This window comes from Anomaloglossus baeobatrachus, unplaced genomic scaffold (genome assembly GCF_048569485.1).
Source record: "Anomaloglossus baeobatrachus isolate aAnoBae1 unplaced genomic scaffold, aAnoBae1.hap1 Scaffold_503, whole genome shotgun sequence".
Taxonomy (NCBI): Eukaryota; Metazoa; Chordata; class Amphibia; order Anura; family Aromobatidae; genus Anomaloglossus; species Anomaloglossus baeobatrachus.
Window position 1 is genome coordinate 178,245 of NW_027444386.1, and position 20,295 is coordinate 198,539.

Sequence of the window (20,295 nt, forward strand, 5' to 3'; positions counted from 1 at the left end):
ACAGTTGTCGGTGTCAGCGTTATTGGACTGAGTGAGTACGCAAGTGACCCTTACCTCCCCAACGGCACCTCCCTGTCATCACCACCGAGTCCCGGGAACCCCCCTACCTGTGGAGGGGTTAAACACCTGGCTGCCCACTCCATCACCACCGGGTACTCCCAGCCGAAACGGTGGTACTCCATCTTACCACACACCACGGGTGGCGTCACGAACTCTCAATATACCATACCCCCTGTAAATCCCCCCCTTCATTCGAGTGGCCGCGAGACCCCTGGGTCCAGACGTCCCTCGAGCCACCGCGGATCCGAGCAGCTCTGCTGCTTACACGGGGGCGGTACAAGAGCATGACTGCGAGTATGTGATGTGCATACATGCGGTCACATCCCGACATGACACCCATTTCACCACAAGACCGGACAAGACATTGGCTGGATGTTTGGGGTCCGCTGTCTAGCTGCAGAATAAATGTGGATGACGCCCTGATTTATTAGGCCATGTTCACACGTTCTGTATTTGGTGAGATTTTTACCTCAGTATTTGTAGCCAAAACCAGGAGAGGGTGAAAAACATAGAAATGGTGACCAGTTTCTACTACTGTCCCACTCCCTGGTTTTGGCTACAAATACTGAAGTAAAAAACTGCCCAAATACTGAATGTGTGAACAAAATTTTGACCACGCCCCTAGCCACACCCCCAGCCACACCCATTTGGCAGTAAGGGTCATTCAGCAGATGCCCCGGACTGTTCATTCATATTCATAGCAGTCAGAATTTTTTTATATTTCTGTGTCACTATATGACATGTTGCTTATTTGTGCCTATCAATCCGTGTTCACACGTTGCATAAATTCTGTTTCTTTTTGTTTCTGTCTGCACCAAACTACACAATAACAATCTTCTCTGTTTTTTCCATTTTTGCTGCATTTTTTCTGCCTTTTCTCCATTATTTAATGCGTTTTTGGTTCAGATGTGAATCTGCGTTTTTAACTGTTTTTATGTTCAGAGAAGCTTTTTCCTGCATTTTTTTAAGCTCCACATAGAAACCTCCAGAGAACCCCCCCCCCCCCCGAAAACCGCAGAATTCAGCGGCGTCTTTTCATGGAATCACATCCACTTTCCTTGGACAATTAGACACAGCAGAATAAATGTGCAAAGAAACAGCAGGAAAAAATGCAGCATTTACACTACATGTGAATATGGACTAATTGTCCAAGCAAAGTGGATGAGACGTCCTGAAATCTCCGCCCCTGGTGCGTGGAAAGACGCCGCTGAACTGTGCGCATTTGGTGTTTCTTTCTTTATAAGCTTCAGGATTCACATCAGCAACAAACATGTATCAAATAAGGGGGACAATGTATAAAAAATACCGCAAACACGCAATAATCAGAGAACATTGTTATTGCACTCTTGGCGCGGACACCTGCAGAAAAAATGCAGCATTTACGCTATGTGTGAACACGGCCTCAGTGATCCATTTTTATTACATTTTTTATGGGTTTTAATAAAGAAAAATAATAAACTGCGCCTTTTTTTTCCCGCCATTTACCGATCCCCATAAATAATCTGATCGCTGTGTTGTTCAGGTCATTACGATTACAGGGACACCAAATATGTCCATGTTATTTGCTGATTTGTGATGTTTATTATTTTATAAAAAAAAGTACAATAAAATTACATTATTCTATTTTTTTTTATTATTTTTAGTAACTTTATTAGAAGAAAAAAAATCCTCTTTTCCTCTCCCTCTAGAATACAGGACATAGAGATGCTGCTCTGTACAATGTAGCTGTGTCCTGTGTAATCTGCTGTGTAAGAGGCTGCATTGTAGGTTCATTTATGTGAAATCCTCCCTCTGACATCATCAATCCTAGTGGCTCAACAGCTAGAGCAGCTAGGAAAGCCAGGAGGCTGCTGGACACAAGTTTTGAACGTTGCTGGTTTGAATCCAAGGTGGTGAAGATAAAAAAAAATAAATAAATTGTATTTGTATTTTTTTCCTCATTTCTTTATAGTAGTTTTATGGGAACAAACGAATCTGACTCTTTCACCAACATTGAGATACAGTATCTATCTATCTCTATCCCTCTATCTCTCTATCTATCTATCTATCTATGATTCTATCTCTCTATCTATCTATCTATCAATGATTCTATCTATCTATGATTCTATCCCTCTATCTATCTATGATTCTATCTCTATCTATTATCTGTCGTGTATCTATATATCCCTCTATCATCCATCCCTCTATCATCCATCCATCCCTCCCTCTATCCCTCCTTTCATCCCTCTATCCCTCCATTCATCCCTCCTTCTATCCCTCCATTCATCCCTCCATTCATCCCTCTATCATCCATCCATCCCTCCCTCTATCCCTCCCTCAATTCATCCCTCTATCATCCATCCATCCCTGCCTCTATCCCTCCATTCATCCCTCTATCCCTCCATTCATCCCTCCCTCTATCCCTCCATTCATCCCTCTATCATCCATCCATCCCTCTATCCCTCCATTCATCCCTCTATCATCCATCCCTCCCTCTATCTCTCCATTCATCCCTCCATTCATCCCTCTATCCCTCCATTCATCCCTCCATTCATCCCTCTATCATCCATCCCTCCCTCTATCCCTCCATTCATCCCTCCATTCATCCCTCCTTCTATCCCTCCATTCATCCCTCTATCATCCATCCATCCCTCTCTCTATCCCTCCATTCATCCCTCCATTCATCCCTCTATCATCCATCCATCCCTGCCTCTATTCCTCCATTCATCCCTCCCTCTATCCTTCCATTCATCCCTCTATCATCCATCCATCCCTGCCTCTATTCCTCCATTCATCCCTCCCTCTATCCCTCCATTCATCCCTCCTTCTATCCCTCCATTCATCCCTCTATCATCCATCCATCCCTGCCTCTATCCATCCATTCATCCCTCTATCCCTCCATTGATCCCTCCCTCTATCCCTCCATTCATCCCTCCCTCTATCCCTCCACTCATCTCTCCATTCATCCATCCATCCCTCCCTCTATCCCTCCATTCATCCCTCTATTATCCATCCATCCCTGCCTCTATCCCTCCATTCATCCCTCTATCCCTCCATTCATCCCTCCATTTATCCCTCCATTCATCCCTCCTTCTATCCCTCCATTCATCCCTCCCTCTATCCCTCCATTCATCCCTCTATCCCTCCATTCATCCATCCATCCCTCCCTCTATTCATCCATCCCTCCCTCTATCCCTCCATTCATCCCTCTATCATCCATCCATCCCTGCCTCTATCCCTCCATTCATCCCTCCCTCTATCCCTCCATTCATCCCTCTATCCCTCCATTCATCCCTCCTTCTATCCCTCCATTCATCCCTCCTTCTATCCCTCCATTCATCCCTCTATCCCTCCATTCATCCCTCCTTCTATCCCTCCATTCATCCCTCTATCATCCATCCATCCCTCCCGCTATCCCTCCATTCATCCCTCCATTCATCCATCCCTCCATTCATCCCTCCATTCATCCATCCCTCCATTCATCCATCCCTCCATTCATCCCTCCATTCATTCATCCCTCCATTCATCCCTCCATTCATCCATCCCTCCATCCATCTTTGCAGCTGAATAACCTGCTTCTGGTGTCTCACCTGCAGTATAGAGGTCAAGATAACAAAATCTTCCTATTGCTTTCAATAGAGGCAGTAGGTCAGTGGTAAAGCTGCTGCCTTTGAAACAATGAACTCACAGTTCCACGAGTTCGAGTCCCGGCCACCCCGAAAATCCAGAGCGGATGATAATTTAATTTATTCACTCCACTGAGGGGAGGAGCCGGGACATCAGCTGTGAGCCGCGGGAGTGCGGGACAGCCCTGATAAATCGTGCAAATCCCGCAGAATCCGGGACGGTTGGGAGGTATGCAAAATGGAGTCCGACTAGGGTATTAGTGTAGCATGTGTCCACCTCTACAAAATGGTGTCCGACTAGGGTATTAGTATAGCATGTCTCCACCTCTACAAAATGGTGTCCGAATAGGGTATTAGTGTAGCATGTGTCCACCTCTACAAAATGGTGTCCGACTAGGGTATTAGTATAGCATGTGTCCACCTCTACAAAATGGTGTCCGACTAGGGTATTAGTGTAGCATGTGTCCACCTCTACAAAATGGTGTCCGACTAGGGTATTAGTGTAGCATGTGTCCACCTCTACAAAATGGTGTCCGAATAGGGTATTAGTGTAGCATGTCTCCACCTCTACAAAATGGTGTCCGACTAGGGTATTAGTATAGCATGTGTCCACCTCTACAAAATGGTGTCCGACTAGGGTATTAGTGTAGCATGTGTCCACCTCTACAAAATGGTGTCCGACTAGGGTATTAGTATAGCATGTCTCCACCTCTACAAAATGGTGTCCGAATAGGGTATTAGTGTAGCATGTGTCCACCTCTACAAAATGGTGTCCGACTAGGGTATTAGTATAGCATGTGTCCACCTCTACAAAATGGTGTCCGACTAGGGTATTAGTGTAGCATGTGTCCACCTCTACAAAATGGTGTCCGACTAGGGTATTAGTGTAGCATGTGTCCACCTCTACAAAATGGTGTCCGAATAGGGTATTAGTGTAGCATGTCTCCACCTCTACAAAATGGTGTCCGACTAGGGTATTAGTATAGCATGTGTCCACCTCTACAAAATGGTGTCCGACTAGGGTATTAGTGTAGCATGTGTCCACCTCTACAAAATGGTGTCCGACTAGGGTATTAGTATAGCATGTCTCCACCTCTACAAAATGGTGTCCGACTAGGGTATTAGTGTAGCATGTGTCCACCTCTACAAAATGGTGTCCGACTAGGGTATTAGTTTAGCATGTGTCCACCTCTACAAAATGGTGTCCGACTAGGGTATTAGTGTAGCATGCGTCCACCTCTACAAAATGGTGTCCGACTAGGGTATTAGTGTAGCATGCGTCCACCTCTACAAAATGGTGTCCGACTAGGGTATTAGTTTAGCATGTGTCCACCTCTACAAAATGGTGTCCGACTAGGGTATTAGTGTAGCATGTGTCCACCTCTACAAAATGGTGTCCGACTAGGGTATTAGTGTAGCATGTGTCCACCTCTACAAAATGGTGTCTGACTAGGGTATTAGTATAGCATGCGTCCACCTCTACAAAATGGTGTCCGACTAGGGTATTAGTGTAGCATGTGTCCACCTCTACAAAATGGTGTCCAACTAGGGTATTAGTGTAGCATGTGTCCACCTCTACAAAATGGTGTCCGACTAGGGTATTAGTGTAGCATGTCTCCACCTCTACAAAATGGTGTCCAACTAGGGTATTAGTGTAGCATGTGTCCACCTCTACAAAATGGTGTCCGACTAGGGTATTAGTGTAGCATGTGTCCACCTCTACAAAATGGTGTCCGACTAGGGTATTAGTGTAGCATGTGTCCACCTCTACAAAATGGTGTCCGACTAGGGTATTAGTGTAGCATGTGTCCACCTCTACAAAATGGTGTCCGACTAGGATATTAGTGTAGCATGTGTCCATCTCTACAAAATGGTGTCCGACTAGGGTATTAGTGTAGCATGTGTCCACCTCTACAAAATGGTGTCCGACTAGGATATTAGTGTAGCATGTGTCCACCTCTACAAAATGGTGTCCGACTAGGGTATTAGTGTAGCATGTGTCCACCTCTACAAAATGGTGTCCGACTAGGGTATTAGTGTAGCATGTCTCCACCTCTACAAAATGGTGTCCGACTAGGGTATTAGTGTAGCATGTGTCCACCTCTACAAAATGGTGTCCGACTAGGGTATTAGTGTAGCATGTGTCCACCTCTACAAAATGGTGTCCGACTAGGGTATTAGTGTAGCATGTGTCCACCTCTACAAAATGGTGTCCGACTAGGGTATTAGTGTAGCATGTGTCCACCTCTACAAAATGGTGTCCGACTAGGGTATTAGTGTAGCATGTGTCCACCTCTACAAAATGGTGTCCGACTAGGGTATTAGTGTAGCATGTGTCCACCTCTACAAAATGGTGTCCGACTAGGGTATTAGTGTAGCATGCGTCCACCTCTACAAAATGGTGTCCGACTAGGGTATTAGTGTAGCATGTGTCCACCTCTACAAAATGGTGTCCGACTAGGGTATTAGTATAACATGTGTCCACCTCTACAAAATGGTGTCCGACTAGGGTATTAGTATAGCATGTGTCCACCTCTACAAAATGGTGTCCGACTAGGGTATTAGTGTAGCATGTGTCCACCTCTACAAAATGGTGTCCGACTAGGATATTAGTATAGCATGTGTCCACCTCTACAAAATGGTGTCCGACTAGGGTATTAGTGTAGCATGTGTCCACCTCTACAAAATAGTGTCCGACTAGGGTATTAGTGTAGCATGTCTCCACCTCTACAAAATGGTGTCCGACTAGGGTATTAGTGTAGCATGTGTCCACCTCTACAAAATGGTGTCCGACTAGGGTATTAGTGTAGCATGTGTCCACCTCTACAAAATGGTGTCCGACTAGGGTATTAGTATAACATGTGTCCACCTCTACAAAATGGTGTCCGACTAGGGTATTAGTATAGCATGTGTCCACCTCTACAAAATGGTGTCCGACTAGGGTATTAGTGTAGCATGTGTCCACCTCTACAAAATGGTGTCCGACTAGGGTATTAGTATAATATGTGTCCACCTCTACAAAATGGTGTCCGACTAGGATATTAGTATAGCATGTGTCCACCTCTACAAAATGGTGTCCGACTAGGGTATTAGTATAGCATGTGTCCACCTCTACAAAATGGTGTCCGACTAGGGTATTAGTGTTGCATGCGTCCACCTCTACAAAATGGTGTCCGACTAGGGTATTAGTATAACATGTGTCCACCTCTACAAAATGGTGTCCGACTAGGATATTAGTATAGCATGTGTCCACCTCTACAAAATGGTGTCCGACTAGGATATTAGTGTAGCATGTGTCCATCTCTACAAAATGGTGTCCGACTAGGGTATTAGTGTAGCATGTGTCCACCTCTACAAAATGGTGTCCGACTAGGGTATTAGTGTAGCATGTGTCCACCTCTACAAAATGGTGTCCAACTAGGGTATTAGTGTAGCATGTGTCCACCTCTACAAAATGGTGTCCGACTAGGGTATTAGTGTAGCATGCGTCCACCTCTACAAAATGGTGTCCGACTAGGGTATTAGTGTAGCATGCGTCCACCTCTACAAAATGGTGTCCGACTAGGGTATTAGTATAACATGTGTCCACCTCTACAAAATGGTGTCCGACTAGGGTATTAGTATAGCATGTGTCCACCTCTACAAAATGGTGTCCGACTAGGGTATTAGTGTAGCATGCGTCCACCTCTACAAAATGGTGTCCGACTAGGGTATTAGTATAACATGCGTCCACCTCTACAAAATGGTGTCCGACTAGGATATTAGTATAGCATGTGTCCACCTCTACAAAATGGTGTCCGACTAGGGTATTAGTGTAGCATGTGTCCACCTCTACAAAATGGTGTCCGACTAGGGTATTAGTGTAGCATGTGTCCACCTCTACAAAATGGTGTCCGACTAGGGTATTAGTGTAGCATGTGTCCACCTCTACAAAATGGTGTCCAACTAGGGTATTAGTATAGCATGTGTCCACCTCTACAAAATGGTGTCCGACTAGGGTATTAGTGTAGCATGTCTCCACCTCTACAAAATGGTGTCCGACTAGGGTATTAGTGTAGCATGTCTCCACCTCTACAAAATGGTGTCCGACTAGGGTATTAGTGTAGCATGTGTCCACCTCTACAAAATGGTGTCCAACTAGGGTATTAGTGTAGCATGTGTCCACCTTTACAAAATGGTGTCCGACTAGGGTATTAGTGTAGCATGTGTCCACCTCTACAAAATGGTGTCCGACTAGGGTATTAGTATAACATGTGTCCACCTCTACAAAATGGTGTCCGACTAGGGTATTAGTGTAGCATGTGTCCACCTCTACAAAATGGTGTCCGACTAGGGTATTAGTGTAGCATGCGTCCACCTCTACAAAATGGTGTCCGACTAGGGTATTAGTGTAGCATGCGTCCACCTCTACAAAATGGTGTCCGACTAGGGTATTAGTGTAGCATGCGTCCACCTCTACAAAATGGTGTCCGACTAGGGTATTAGTGTAGCATGTGTCCACCTCTACAAAATGGTGTCCGACTAGGGTATTAGTGTAGCATGTGTCCACCTCTACAAAATGGCGTCCAACTAGGGTATTAGTATAGCATGTGTCCACCTCTACAAAATGGTGTCCGACTAGGGTATAAGTGTAGCATGTGTCCACCTCTACAAAATGGTGTCCGACTAGGGTATTAGTATAGCATGTGTCCACCTCTACAAAATGGTGTCCGACTAGGGTATTAGTGTAGCATGTGTCCACCTCTACAAAATGGTGTCCGACTAGGGTATTAGTGTAGCATGCGTCCACCTCTACAAAATGGTGTCCGACTAGGGTATTAGTGTAGCATGTGTCCACCTCTACAAAATGGTGTCCGACTAGGGTATTAGTGTAGCATGTGTCCACCTCTACAAAATGGTGTCCGACTAGGATATTAGTGTAGCATGTGTCCATCTCTACAAAATGGTGTCCGACTAGGGTATTAGTGTAGCATGTGTCCACCTCTACAAAATGGTGTCCGACTAGGGTATTAGTGTAGCATGTGTCCACCTCTACAAAATGGTGTCCGACTAGGGTATTAGTGTAGCATGTGTCCACCTCTACAAAATAGTGTCCGACTAGGGTATTAGTATAGCATGTCTCCACCTCTACAAAATGGTGTCCGACTAGGGTATTAGTGTAGCATGTCTCCACCTCTACAAAATGGTGTCCGACTAGGGTATTAGTGTAGCATGTGTCCACCTCTACAAAATGGTGTCCGACTAGGGTATTAGTGTAGCATGCGTCCACCTCTACAAAATGGTGTCCGACTAGGGTATTAGTGTAGCATGCGTCCACCTCTACAAAATGGTGTCCGACTAGGGTATTAGTGTAGCATGCGTCCACCTCTACAAAATGGTGTCCGACTAGGGTATTAGTGTAGCATGTGTCCACCTCTACAAAATGGCATCCAACTAGGGTATTAGTATAGCATGTGTCCACCTCTACAAAATGGTGTCCGACTAGGGTATTAGTATAGCATGTGTCCACCTCTACAAAATGGTGTCCGACTAGGGTATTAGTGTAGCATGTGTCCACCTCTACAAAATGGTGTCCGACTAGGGTATTAGTATAGCATGTGTCCACCTCTACAAAATGGTGTCCGACTAGGGTATTAGTATAGCATGTGTCCACCTCTACAAAATGGTGTCCGACTAGGGTATTAGTGTAGCATGCGTCCACCTCTACAAAATGGTGTCCAACTAGGGTATTAGTGTAGCATGTGTCCACCTCTACAAAATGGTGTCCGACTAGGGTATTAGTGTAGCATGTGTCCACCTCTACAAAATGGTGTCCGACTAGGGTATTAGTGTAGCATGTGTCCACCTCTACAAAATGGTGTCCGACTAGGATATTAGTGTAGCATGTGTCCATCTCTACAAAATGGTGTCCGACTAGGGTATTAGTGTAGCATGTGTCCACCTCTACAAAATGGTGTCCGACTAGGATATTAGTGTAGCATGTGTCCACCTCTACAAAATGGTGTCCGACTAGGGTATTAGTGTAGCATGTGTCCACCTCTACAAAATGGTGTCCGACTAGGGTATTAGTATAGCATGTGTCCACCTCTACAAAATGGTGTCCGACTAGGGTATTAGTGTAGCATGTGTCCACCTCTACAAAATGGTGTCCGACTAGGGTATTAGTATAGCATGTGTCCACCTCTACAAAATGGTGTCCGACTAGGGTATTAGTGTAGCATGCGTCCACCTCTACAAAATGGTGTCCGACTAGGGTATTAGTATAGCATGCGTCCACCTCTACAAAATGGTGTCCGACTAGGGTATTAGTGTAGCATGTGTCCACCTCTACAAAATGGTGTCCGACTAGGGTATTAGTGTAGCATGTGTCCACCTCTACAAAATGGTGTCCGACTAGGGTATTAGTATAGCATGTGTCCACCTCTACAAAATGGTGTCCGACTAGGGTATTAGTGTAGCATGCGTCCACCTCTACAAAATGGTGTCCGACTAGGGTATTAGTATAACATGTGTCCACCTCTACAAAATGGTGTCCGACTAGGGTATTAGTATAGCATGTGTCCACCTCTACAAAATGGTGTCCGACTAGGGTATTAGTGTAGCATGTGTCCACCCCTACAAAATGGTGTCCGACTAGGGTATTAGTGTAGCATGTGTCCACCCCTACAAAATGGTGTCCGACTAGGGTATTAGTATAGCATGTGTCCACCTCTACAAAATGGTGTCCGACTAGGGTATTAGTGTAGCATGTGTCCACCTCTACAAAATGGTGTCCGACTAGGGTATTAGTGTAGCATGTGTCCACCTCTACAAAATGGTGTCCGACTAGGGTATTAGTGTAGCATGTGTCCACCCCTACAAAATGGTGTCCGACTAGGGTATTAGTGTAGCATGTGTCCACCTCTACAAAATGGTGTCCGACTAGGATATTAGTATAGCATGTCTCCACCTCTACAAAATGGTGTCCGACTAGGGTATTAGTGTAGCATGTCTCCACCTCTACAAAATAGTGTCCGACTAGGGTATTAGTGTAGCATGTGTCCACCTCTACAAAATAGTGTCCGACTAGGGTATTAGTGTAGCATGTGTCCACCTCTACAAAATGGTGTCCGACTAGGGTATTAGTGTAGCATGTGTCCACCTCTACAAAATAGTGTCCGACTAGGGAATTAGTGTAGCATGTGTCCACCTCTACAAAATAGTGTCCGACTAGGGTATTAGTGTAGCATGCGTCCACCTCTACAAAATGGTGTCCGACTAGGGTATTAGTGTAGCATGTGTCCACCTCTACAAAATGGTGTCCGACTAGGGTATTAGTGTAGCATGTGTCCACCCCTACAAAATGGTGTCCGACTAGGGAATTAGTGTAGCATGTGTCCACCTCTACAAAATGGTGTCCGACTAGGATATTAGTGTAGCATGTGTCCACCTCTACAAAATAGTGTCCGACTAGGGTATTAGTGTAGCATGTGTCCACCTCTACAAAATGGTGTCCGACTAGGGTATTAGTGTAGCATGTGTCCACCTCTACAAAATAGTGTCCGACTAGGGAATTAGTGTAGCATGTGTCCACCTCTACAAAATAGTGTCCGACTAGGGTATTAGTGTAGCATGCGTCCACCTCTACAAAATGGTGTCCGACTAGGGTATTAGTATAACATGTGTCCACCTCTACAAAATGGTGTCCGACTAGGATATTAGTATAGCATGTCTCCACCTCTACAAAATGGTGTCCGACTAGGGTATTAGTGTAGCATGTCTCCACCTCTACAAAATAGTGTCCGACTAGGGTATTAGTGTAGCATGTGTCCACCTCTACAAAATAGTGTCCGACTAGGGTATTAGTATAGCATGTGTCCACCTCTACAAAATGGTGTCCGACTAGGGTATTAGTGTAGCATGTGTCCACCTCTACAAAATAGTGTCCGACTAGGGTATTAGTGTAGCATGTCTCCACCTCTACAAAATGGTGTCCGACTAGGGTATTAGTGTAGCATGTGTCCACCTCTACAAAATGGTGTCCGACTAGGGTATTAGTGTAGCATGTGTCCACCTCTACAAAATAGTGTCCGACTAGGGTATTAGTGTAGCATGTGTCCACCTCTACAAAATGGCGTCCGACTAGGGCATTAGTGTAGCATGTGTCCACCTCTACAAAATGGCGTCCGACTAGGGCATTAGTGTAGCATGTGTCCACCTCTACAAAAAGGCGTCCGACTAGGGCATTAGTGTAGCATGTGTCCACCTCTACAAAATGGCGTCCGACTAGGGCATTAGTGTAGCATGTGTCCACCTCTACAAAATGGCGTCCGACTAGGGCATTAGTGTAGCATGTGTCCACCTCTACAAAATGGTGTCCGACTAGGGTATTAGTGTAGCATGTCTCCACCTCTACAAAATGGTGTCCCACTAGGGTATTAGTGTAGCATTTTGTAGAGGAGGACACATGCTACACTAATACCTCCATTGTGTGTGACCCCCCACTCCTCCTACCCAGGAGCAAACTCCTAGAGGTCACTGCAGCCCCCTAAGATGGGTCCTCCTCCACATATGGACTCACCGTGATCTGCGGCCCCAATATCCTCCACCTCCGGGAGCTTCCGCTCCGTCACTTTGTCCTGCGTCTCCGGCTGAACGCGTTCTGCAGTGAATGTGGTCACCCCATCGTCCGCAGCACTGCACAGACAGGAGAAAGATGGCGGAATCACTGCGGCTGTGTATGATTGTCAGGACATGCTGGGAGCTGTAGTCACACAATGGTTGATGATACAGACGTCCGAGGCTGCGGTGCTACAGATGAGGAGCAATGCTATATGGCCATAGTTATCCCTACACACAGGTGCAGGACGCTGCGGACCCCGCAGACCACCCGCTTCATCAGCTTCATGAACCAGTGTCAGTGTGACCGCATGATTTCATGGTGGGATATTTCTGCTGTGACCATACAGAGCAGAAAATACAGAAAAATAAAGGATATATGGAAGAAATAAAATACCGCCCTCACCTGTCCTGGACAAACGAGGAAGGCGTCATCTCTGGCGTATACTGCAGCGAGGACACGGACTTGTTCCCCATAGAATACCGCGACTGAGAAAGGCAGAGCCATCCCTGAGAACGACACATATAATACCGATTATATCTGTAATAATACCGCCAGATATACACATAATACCATCACACACAGATATGTATCATACTACCACATACAGTTAGGGCCAGAAATATTTGGACAGTGACACAAGTTTTGTTATTTTAGCTGTTTACAAAAACATGTTCAGAAATACAATTCTATATATAATACCGGCTGAAAGTGCACACTCCCAGCTGCAATATGAGAGTTTTCACATCCAAATCGGAGAAAGGGTTTAGGAATCATAGCTCTGTAATGCATAGCCTCCTCTTTTTCAAGGGACCAAAAGTAATTGGACAAGGGACTCTAAGGGCTGCAATTAACTCTGAAGCCGTCTCCCTCGTTAACCTGTTATCAATGAAGTAGTTAAAAGGTCTGGGGTTGATTACAGGTGTGTGGTTTTGCATTTGGAAGCTGTTGCTGTGACCAGACAACATGCGGTCTAAGGAACTCTCAATTGAGGTGAAGCAGAACATCCTGAGGCTGAAAAAAAAGAAAAAATCCATCAGAGAGATAGCAGACATGCTTGGAGTAGCAAAATCAACAGTCGGGTACATTCTGAGAAAAAAGGAATTGACTGCTGAGCTTGGGAACTCAAAAAGGCCTGGGCGTCCACGGATGACAACAGTGGTGGATGATCGCCGCATACTTTCTTTGGTGAAGAAGAAACCGTTCACAACATCAACTGAAGTCCAGAACACTCTCAGTGAAGTAGGTGTATCTGTCTCTAAGTCACCAGTAAAGAGAAGACTCCATGAAAGTAAATACAAAGGGTTCACATCTAGATGCAAACCATTCATCAATTCCAAAAATAGACAGGCCAGAGTTACATTTGCTGAAAAACATCTCATGAAGCCAGCTCAGTTCTGGAAAAGTATTCTATGGACAGATGAGACCAAGATCAACCTGTACCAGAATGATGGGAAGAAAAAAGTGTGGAGAAGAAAGGGAACGGCACATGATCCAAGGCACACCACATCCTCTGTAAAACATGGTGGAGGCAACGTGATTGCATGGGCATGCATGGCTTTCAATGGCACTGGGTCACTTGTGTTTATTGATGACATAACAGCAGACAAGAGTAGCCGGATGAATTCTGAAGTGTACCGGGATATACTCTCAGCCCAGATTCAGCCAAATGCCGCAAAGTTGATCGGATGGCGCTTCATAGTACAGATGGACAATGACCCCAAGCATACAGCCAAAGCTACCCAGGAGTTCATGAGTGCAAAAAAGTGGAACATTCTGCAATGGCCAAGTCAATCACCAGATCTTAACCCAATTGAGCATGCATTTCACTTGCTCAAATCCAGACTTAAGACGGAAAGACCCACAAACAAGCAAGACCTGAAGGCTGCGGCTGTAAAGGCCTGGCAAAGCATTAAGAAGGAGGAAACCCAGCGTTTGGTGATGTCCATGGGTTCCAGACTTAAGGCAGTGATTGCCTCCAAAGGATTCGCAACAAAATATTGAAAATAAAAATATTTTGTTTGGGTTTGGTTTATTTGTCCAATTACTTTTGACCTCCTAAAATGTGACAATTCCTACAATTTCTATCAGATATTTTTGTTCAAACCTTCAAATTAAACGTTACAATCTGCACTTGAATTCTGTTGTAGAGGTTTCATTTCAAATCCAATGTGGTGGCATGCAGAGCCCAACTCGCCAAAATTGTGTCACTGGCCAAAGATTTCTGGACCTAACTGTATACACATAACACAGCCAGACACTGAGATATGATACAACCAGACAGTGAGATGTTATATATAATACTTCTAGATATACACATAATACCGCCAGACCCTGAGATATCATGTAGAATACCACCAGAAATACACATAATACCGCCAGACACTGAGATATCATGTATAATACCACGAAATATACACATAATAGCACCAGACACTGTGATATGTATAATACCGCCACATATACACAAAATACCACCAGACACTGAGATATCATGTATAATACCGCGAGATATACACATAATACCAGACACTGAGATATCATGTATAATACCGCCAGATATACACATAATACCAGACACTGAGATATCATGTATAATACCGCCAGATATACACATAATACCAGACACTGAGATATCATGTATAATACCGCCAGATATACACATAATACCACCAGACACTAAGATATCATGTATAATACCGCCATATATACACAATACCACCAGACACTGAGATATCATGTATAATACCGCCAGATATACACATAATACCAGACACTGTGATATCATGCATAATACCGCCACATATACACATACCACCAGACACTGAGATATCATGTATAATACCGCCACATATACACATAATACCACCAGACACTGAGATATCATGTATGACACCGCCACATATACACATAATGCCACCAGACACTGAGACATCATGTATAATACCGCCAGATATACACATAATACCATCAGACACTGAGATATCATGTATAATACCACCAGATATACACATAATACCACCAGACACTGAGATATCATGTATAATACCGCCACATATACACATAATAGCACCAGACACTGAGATATCATGTATAATACCGCCACATATACACATAATAGCACCAGACACTGAGATATCATGTATAATACCGCCACATATACACATAATACCACCAGACACTGAGATATCATGTATAATACCGCCACATAAAGACATACCACCAGATACTGAGATATCATGTATAATACCGCCAGATATACACATAATACCACCAGACACTGAAATATCATGTATAATACCGCCACATATACACATAATACCACCAGATACTGAGATATCATGTATAATACCGCCAGATATACACATAATACCACCAGACACTGAGATATCATGTATAATACCGCCACATATACACATAATACCACCACACACTGAGATATCATGTATAATACCGCCACATATACACATAATACCACCACACACTGAGATATCATGTATAATACCGCCAGATATACACATAATACCACCAGACACTGTGATGTCATGTATAATACCGCCAGATATACACATACCACCAGACACTGAGATATCATGTATAATACCGCCAGATATACACATAATGCCACCAGACACTGAGATATCATGTATAATACCGCCAGATATACACATAATACCATCAGACACTGAGATATCATGTATAATACCGCCATATAAACATAATACCACCACACACTGAGATATCATGTATAATACCGCCAGATATACACATAATACCACCAGACACTGTGATATCATGTATAATACCGCCATATATACACATACCACCAGACACTGAGATATCATGTATAATACCGCCAGATATACACATAATGCCACCAGACACTGAGATATCATGTATAATACCGCCAGATATACACATAATACCATCAGACACTGAGATATCATGTATAATAAAGCCACATATACACATAATACCGCCAGACACTGAGATATAACGCATAATACCGCCAGATATACACATAATACCATCAGACACTGAGATATCATGTATAATACCGCCAGATATACACATAATACCGCCAGACACTGAGATATCATGTATAATACCGTCAGACACTGGGAAATGAGATATAACACCACCGGTGTAGCTGTATATCCGTGTATGAGACGAGCGCTCATCACTCACCTCCTCTATGACACCGTTCAGACATTGTCTCTTCTCCTTCAGATCTTCCAGGTCGTCCATCACTCTCAGGAGCAGCCGATCCAGACGCTGATTCACGTCCTCCAGAGTCTCATCCACAGAAGGCGCCATGTTTGTGGTGGAGGAACCTGAGAAGAAGCGTGAAAACTGATGTACAAATACATGTATCAGCTGTGTATCTAATCCTCTCCTGTGTGATATAGTCTTCTGAGCTGTGTATCTAATCCTCTCCTGTGTGATACTGTCTGCTGGGCTGTGTATCTAATCCTCTCCTGTGTGATACTGTCTGCTGAGCTGTGTCTAATCCTCTCCTGTGTGATACTGTCTGCTGAGCTGTGTATCTAATCCTCTCCTGTGTGATACTGTCTTCTGAGCAGTGTATCTAATCCTCTCCTGTGTGATACTGTCTGCTGAGCAGTGTATCTAATCCTCTCCTGTGTGATGCTGCCTGCTGAGCTGTGTATCTAATCCTCTCCTGTGTGATGCTGCCTGCTGAGCTGTGTATCTAATCCTCTCCTGTGTGATACTGTCTGCTGAGCAGTGTATCTAATCCTCTCCTGTGTGATACTGTCTGCTGAGCTGTGTATCTAATCCTAGCCTGTGTGATACAGTCTGCTGAGCTGTGTATCTAATCCTCTCCTGTGTGATACTGTCTGCTGAGCTGTGTATCTAATCCGATCCTGTGTGATACTGTCTGCTGAGCTGTGTATCTAATCCTCTCCTGTGTGATACTGTCTGCTGAGCTGTGTATCTAATCCTCTCCTGTGTGATACTGTGTGCTGAGCTGTGCATCTAATCCTGTCCGATACCGTCTGCTGAGCTCTGTATCTAATCCTGTCCTGTGTGATACTGTCTGCTGAGCTCTGTATCTAATCCTGTCCTGTGTGATACTGTCTGCTGAGCTCTGTATCTAATCCTGTCCTGTGTGATACTGTCTGCTGAGCTGTGTATCTAATCCTCTTCTGTGTAATACTGTCTGCTGAGCTGTGTATCTAATCCTCTCCTGTGTGATTCTGTCTGCTGAGCAGTGTATCTAATCCTCTCCTGTGTGATACTGTGTGCTGAGCTGTGTATCTAATCCTCTCCTGTGTGATACTGTCTGCTGAGCTGTATATCTAATCCTCTCCTGTGTAATGCTGTCTGCTGAGCTGTGTATCTAATCCTCTCCTGTGTAATACTGTCTGCTGAGCTGTGTATCTAATCCTCTCCTGTGTGATACTGTCTGCTGAGCTGTGTATCTAATCCTCTCCTGTGTGATACTGTGTGCTGAGCTGTGTATCTAATCCTCTCCTGTGTGATACTGTATGCTGAGCTGTGTATCTAATCCTGTCCTGTGTGATACTGTCTGCTGAGCTGTGTATCTAATCCACTCCTGTGTGATACTGTCTGCTGAGCTGTGTATCTAATCCTCTCCTGTGTAATACTGTCTGCTGAGCTGTGTATCTAATCCTGTCCTGTGTGATACTGTCTGCTGAGCTGTGTATCTAATCCTCTCCTGTGTGATACTGTCTGCTGAGCTGTGTATGTAATCCTAGCCTGTGTGATACAGTCTGCTGAGCTGTGTATCTAATCCTCTCCTGGGTGATACTGTCTGCTGAGCTGTGTATCTAATCCTCTCCTGTGTGATACTGTCTGCTGAGCTGTGTATCTAATCCTCTCCTGTGTGATACTGTCTGCTGAGCTGTGTATCTAATCCTCTCCTGTGTGATACTGTGTGCTGAGCTGTGCATCTAATCCTGTCCGATACTGTCTGCTGAGCTCTGTATCTAATCCTGTCCTGTGTGATACTGTCTGCTGAGCTCTGTATCTAATCCTGTCCTGTGTGATACTGTCTGCTGAGCTCTGTATCTAATCCTGTCCTGTGTGATACTGTCTGCTGAGCTGTGTATCTAATCCTCTCCTGTGTAATACTGTCTGCTGAGCTGTGTATCTAATCCTCTCCTGTGTGATTCTGTCTGCTGAGCAATGTATCTAATCCTCTCCTGTGTGATACTGTCTGCTGAGCTCTGTATCTAATCCTGTCCTGTGTGATACTGTCTGCTGAGCTCTGTATCTAATCCTGTCCTGTGTGATACTGTCTGCTGAGCTGTGTATCTAATCCTCTCCTGTGTAATACTGTCTGCTGAGCTGTGTATCTAATCCTCTCCTGTGTGATTCTGTCTGCTGAGCAGTGTATCTAATCCTCTCCTGTGTGATACTGTGTGCTGAGCTGTGTATCTAATCCTCTCCTGTGTGATACTGTCTGCTGAGCTGTATATCTAATCCTCTCCTGTGTAATGCTGTCTGCTGAGCTGTGTATCTAATCCTCTCCTGTGTAATACTGTCTGCTGAGCTGTGTATCTAATCCTCTCCTGTGTGATACTGTCTGCTGAGCAGTGTATCTAATCCTCTCCTGTGTGATACTGTGTGCTGAGCTGTGTATCTAATCCTCTCCTGTGTGATACTGTCTGCTGAGCTGTATATCTAATCCTCTCCTGTGTAATACTGTCTGCTGAGCTGTGTATCTAATCCTCTCCTGTGTGATACTGTCTGCTGAGCAGTGTATCTAATCCTCTCCTGTGTGACACTGTCTGCTGAGCAGTGTATCTAATCCTCTCCTGTGTGATACTGTCTGCTGAGCTGTGTATCTAATCCTCTCCTGTGTGATACTGTCTGCTGAGCAGTGTATCTAATCCTCTCCTGTGTGACACTCTGCTGAGCAGTGTATCTAATCCTCTCCTGTGTGATACTGTCTGCTGAGCTGTGTATCTAATCCTCTCCTGTGTTACTGTCTGCTGAGCTGTGTATCTAATCCTCTCCTGTGTGATACTGTCTGCTGAGCTGTGTATCTAATCCTCTCCTGTGTGATACGGTCTGCTGAGCTGTGTATCTAATCCTCCTGTGTGATACTGTCTGCTGAGCAGTGTATCTAATCTTCTCCTGTGTGATGCTGTCTGCTGAGCTGTGTATCTAATCCTCTCCTGTGTGATACTGTTTGCTGAGCTGTGTATCTAATCCTCTCCTGTGTGATACTGTCTGCTGAGCTGTGTATCTAATTCTCTCATGTGTGATACTGTTTGCTGAGCTGTGTATCTAATCCTCTCCTGTGTAATACTGTGTGCTGAGCTGTGTATCTAATCCTCTCCTGTGTGATACTGTTTGCTGAGCTGTGTATCTAATCCTCTCCTGTGTGATACTGTCTGTTGGGCTGTGTATCTAATCCTCTCCTGTGTGATACTGTCTGCTGAGCAGTGTATCTAATCCTCTCCTGTGTGATACTGTCTGCTGGGCTGTGTATCTAATCCTCTCCTGTGTGATACTGTGTGCTGCGCTGTGTATGTAATCCTATCCTGTGTGATACTGTCTGCTGGGCTGTGTATCTAATCCTCTCCTGTGTGATACTGTCTGCTGAGCTGTGTATCTAAGCCTCTCCTGTGTGATACTGTCTGCTGAGGTGTGTATCTAATCCTCTCCTGTGTGATACTGTCTGCTGAGCAGTGTATCTAATCCTCTGCTGTGTGATACTGTCTGCTGAGCAGTGTATCTAATCCTCTCTTGTGTGATACTGTCTGCTGAGCTGTGTATCTAATCCTCTCCTGTGTGATACTGTCTGCTGAGCTGTGTATCTAATCCTCTCCTGTGAGATACTATGTGCTGAGCTGTGTATCTAATCCTCTCCTGTGTGATACTGTGTGCTGAGCTGTGTATCTAATCCTATCCTGTGTGATACTGTGTGCTGAGCTGTGTATCTAATCCTCTCCTGTGTGATACTGTCTGCTGAGCTGTGTATCTAATCCTCTCCTGTGTGATACTGTGTGCTGAGCTGTGTATCTAATCCTCTCCTAT

General features: G+C 44.7%; 1 protein-coding gene across 1 annotated transcript in view; it reads right to left on the reverse strand.

Annotated features, from left to right (window-relative positions):
• Positions 1-16,803, reverse strand: part of LOC142282262 (vacuolar ATPase assembly protein VMA22-like) — a 50,134-nt gene extending 33,331 nt beyond the window's left edge. Inside the window, exons 1-3 of the mRNA XM_075332955.1 lie at positions 16,453-16,803; positions 12,670-12,773; positions 12,226-12,341 (exon numbers count right to left, since the gene is read on the reverse strand). Coding sequence (XP_075189070.1) covers positions 12,226-12,341; positions 12,670-12,773; positions 16,453-16,581 — 349 coding nt within the window. The 5' untranslated portion in view covers positions 16,582-16,803. The remainder of the gene's footprint in view (positions 1-12,225; positions 12,342-12,669; positions 12,774-16,452) is intronic.
• Between the last annotated feature and the right edge of the window lie 3,492 nt (positions 16,804-20,295).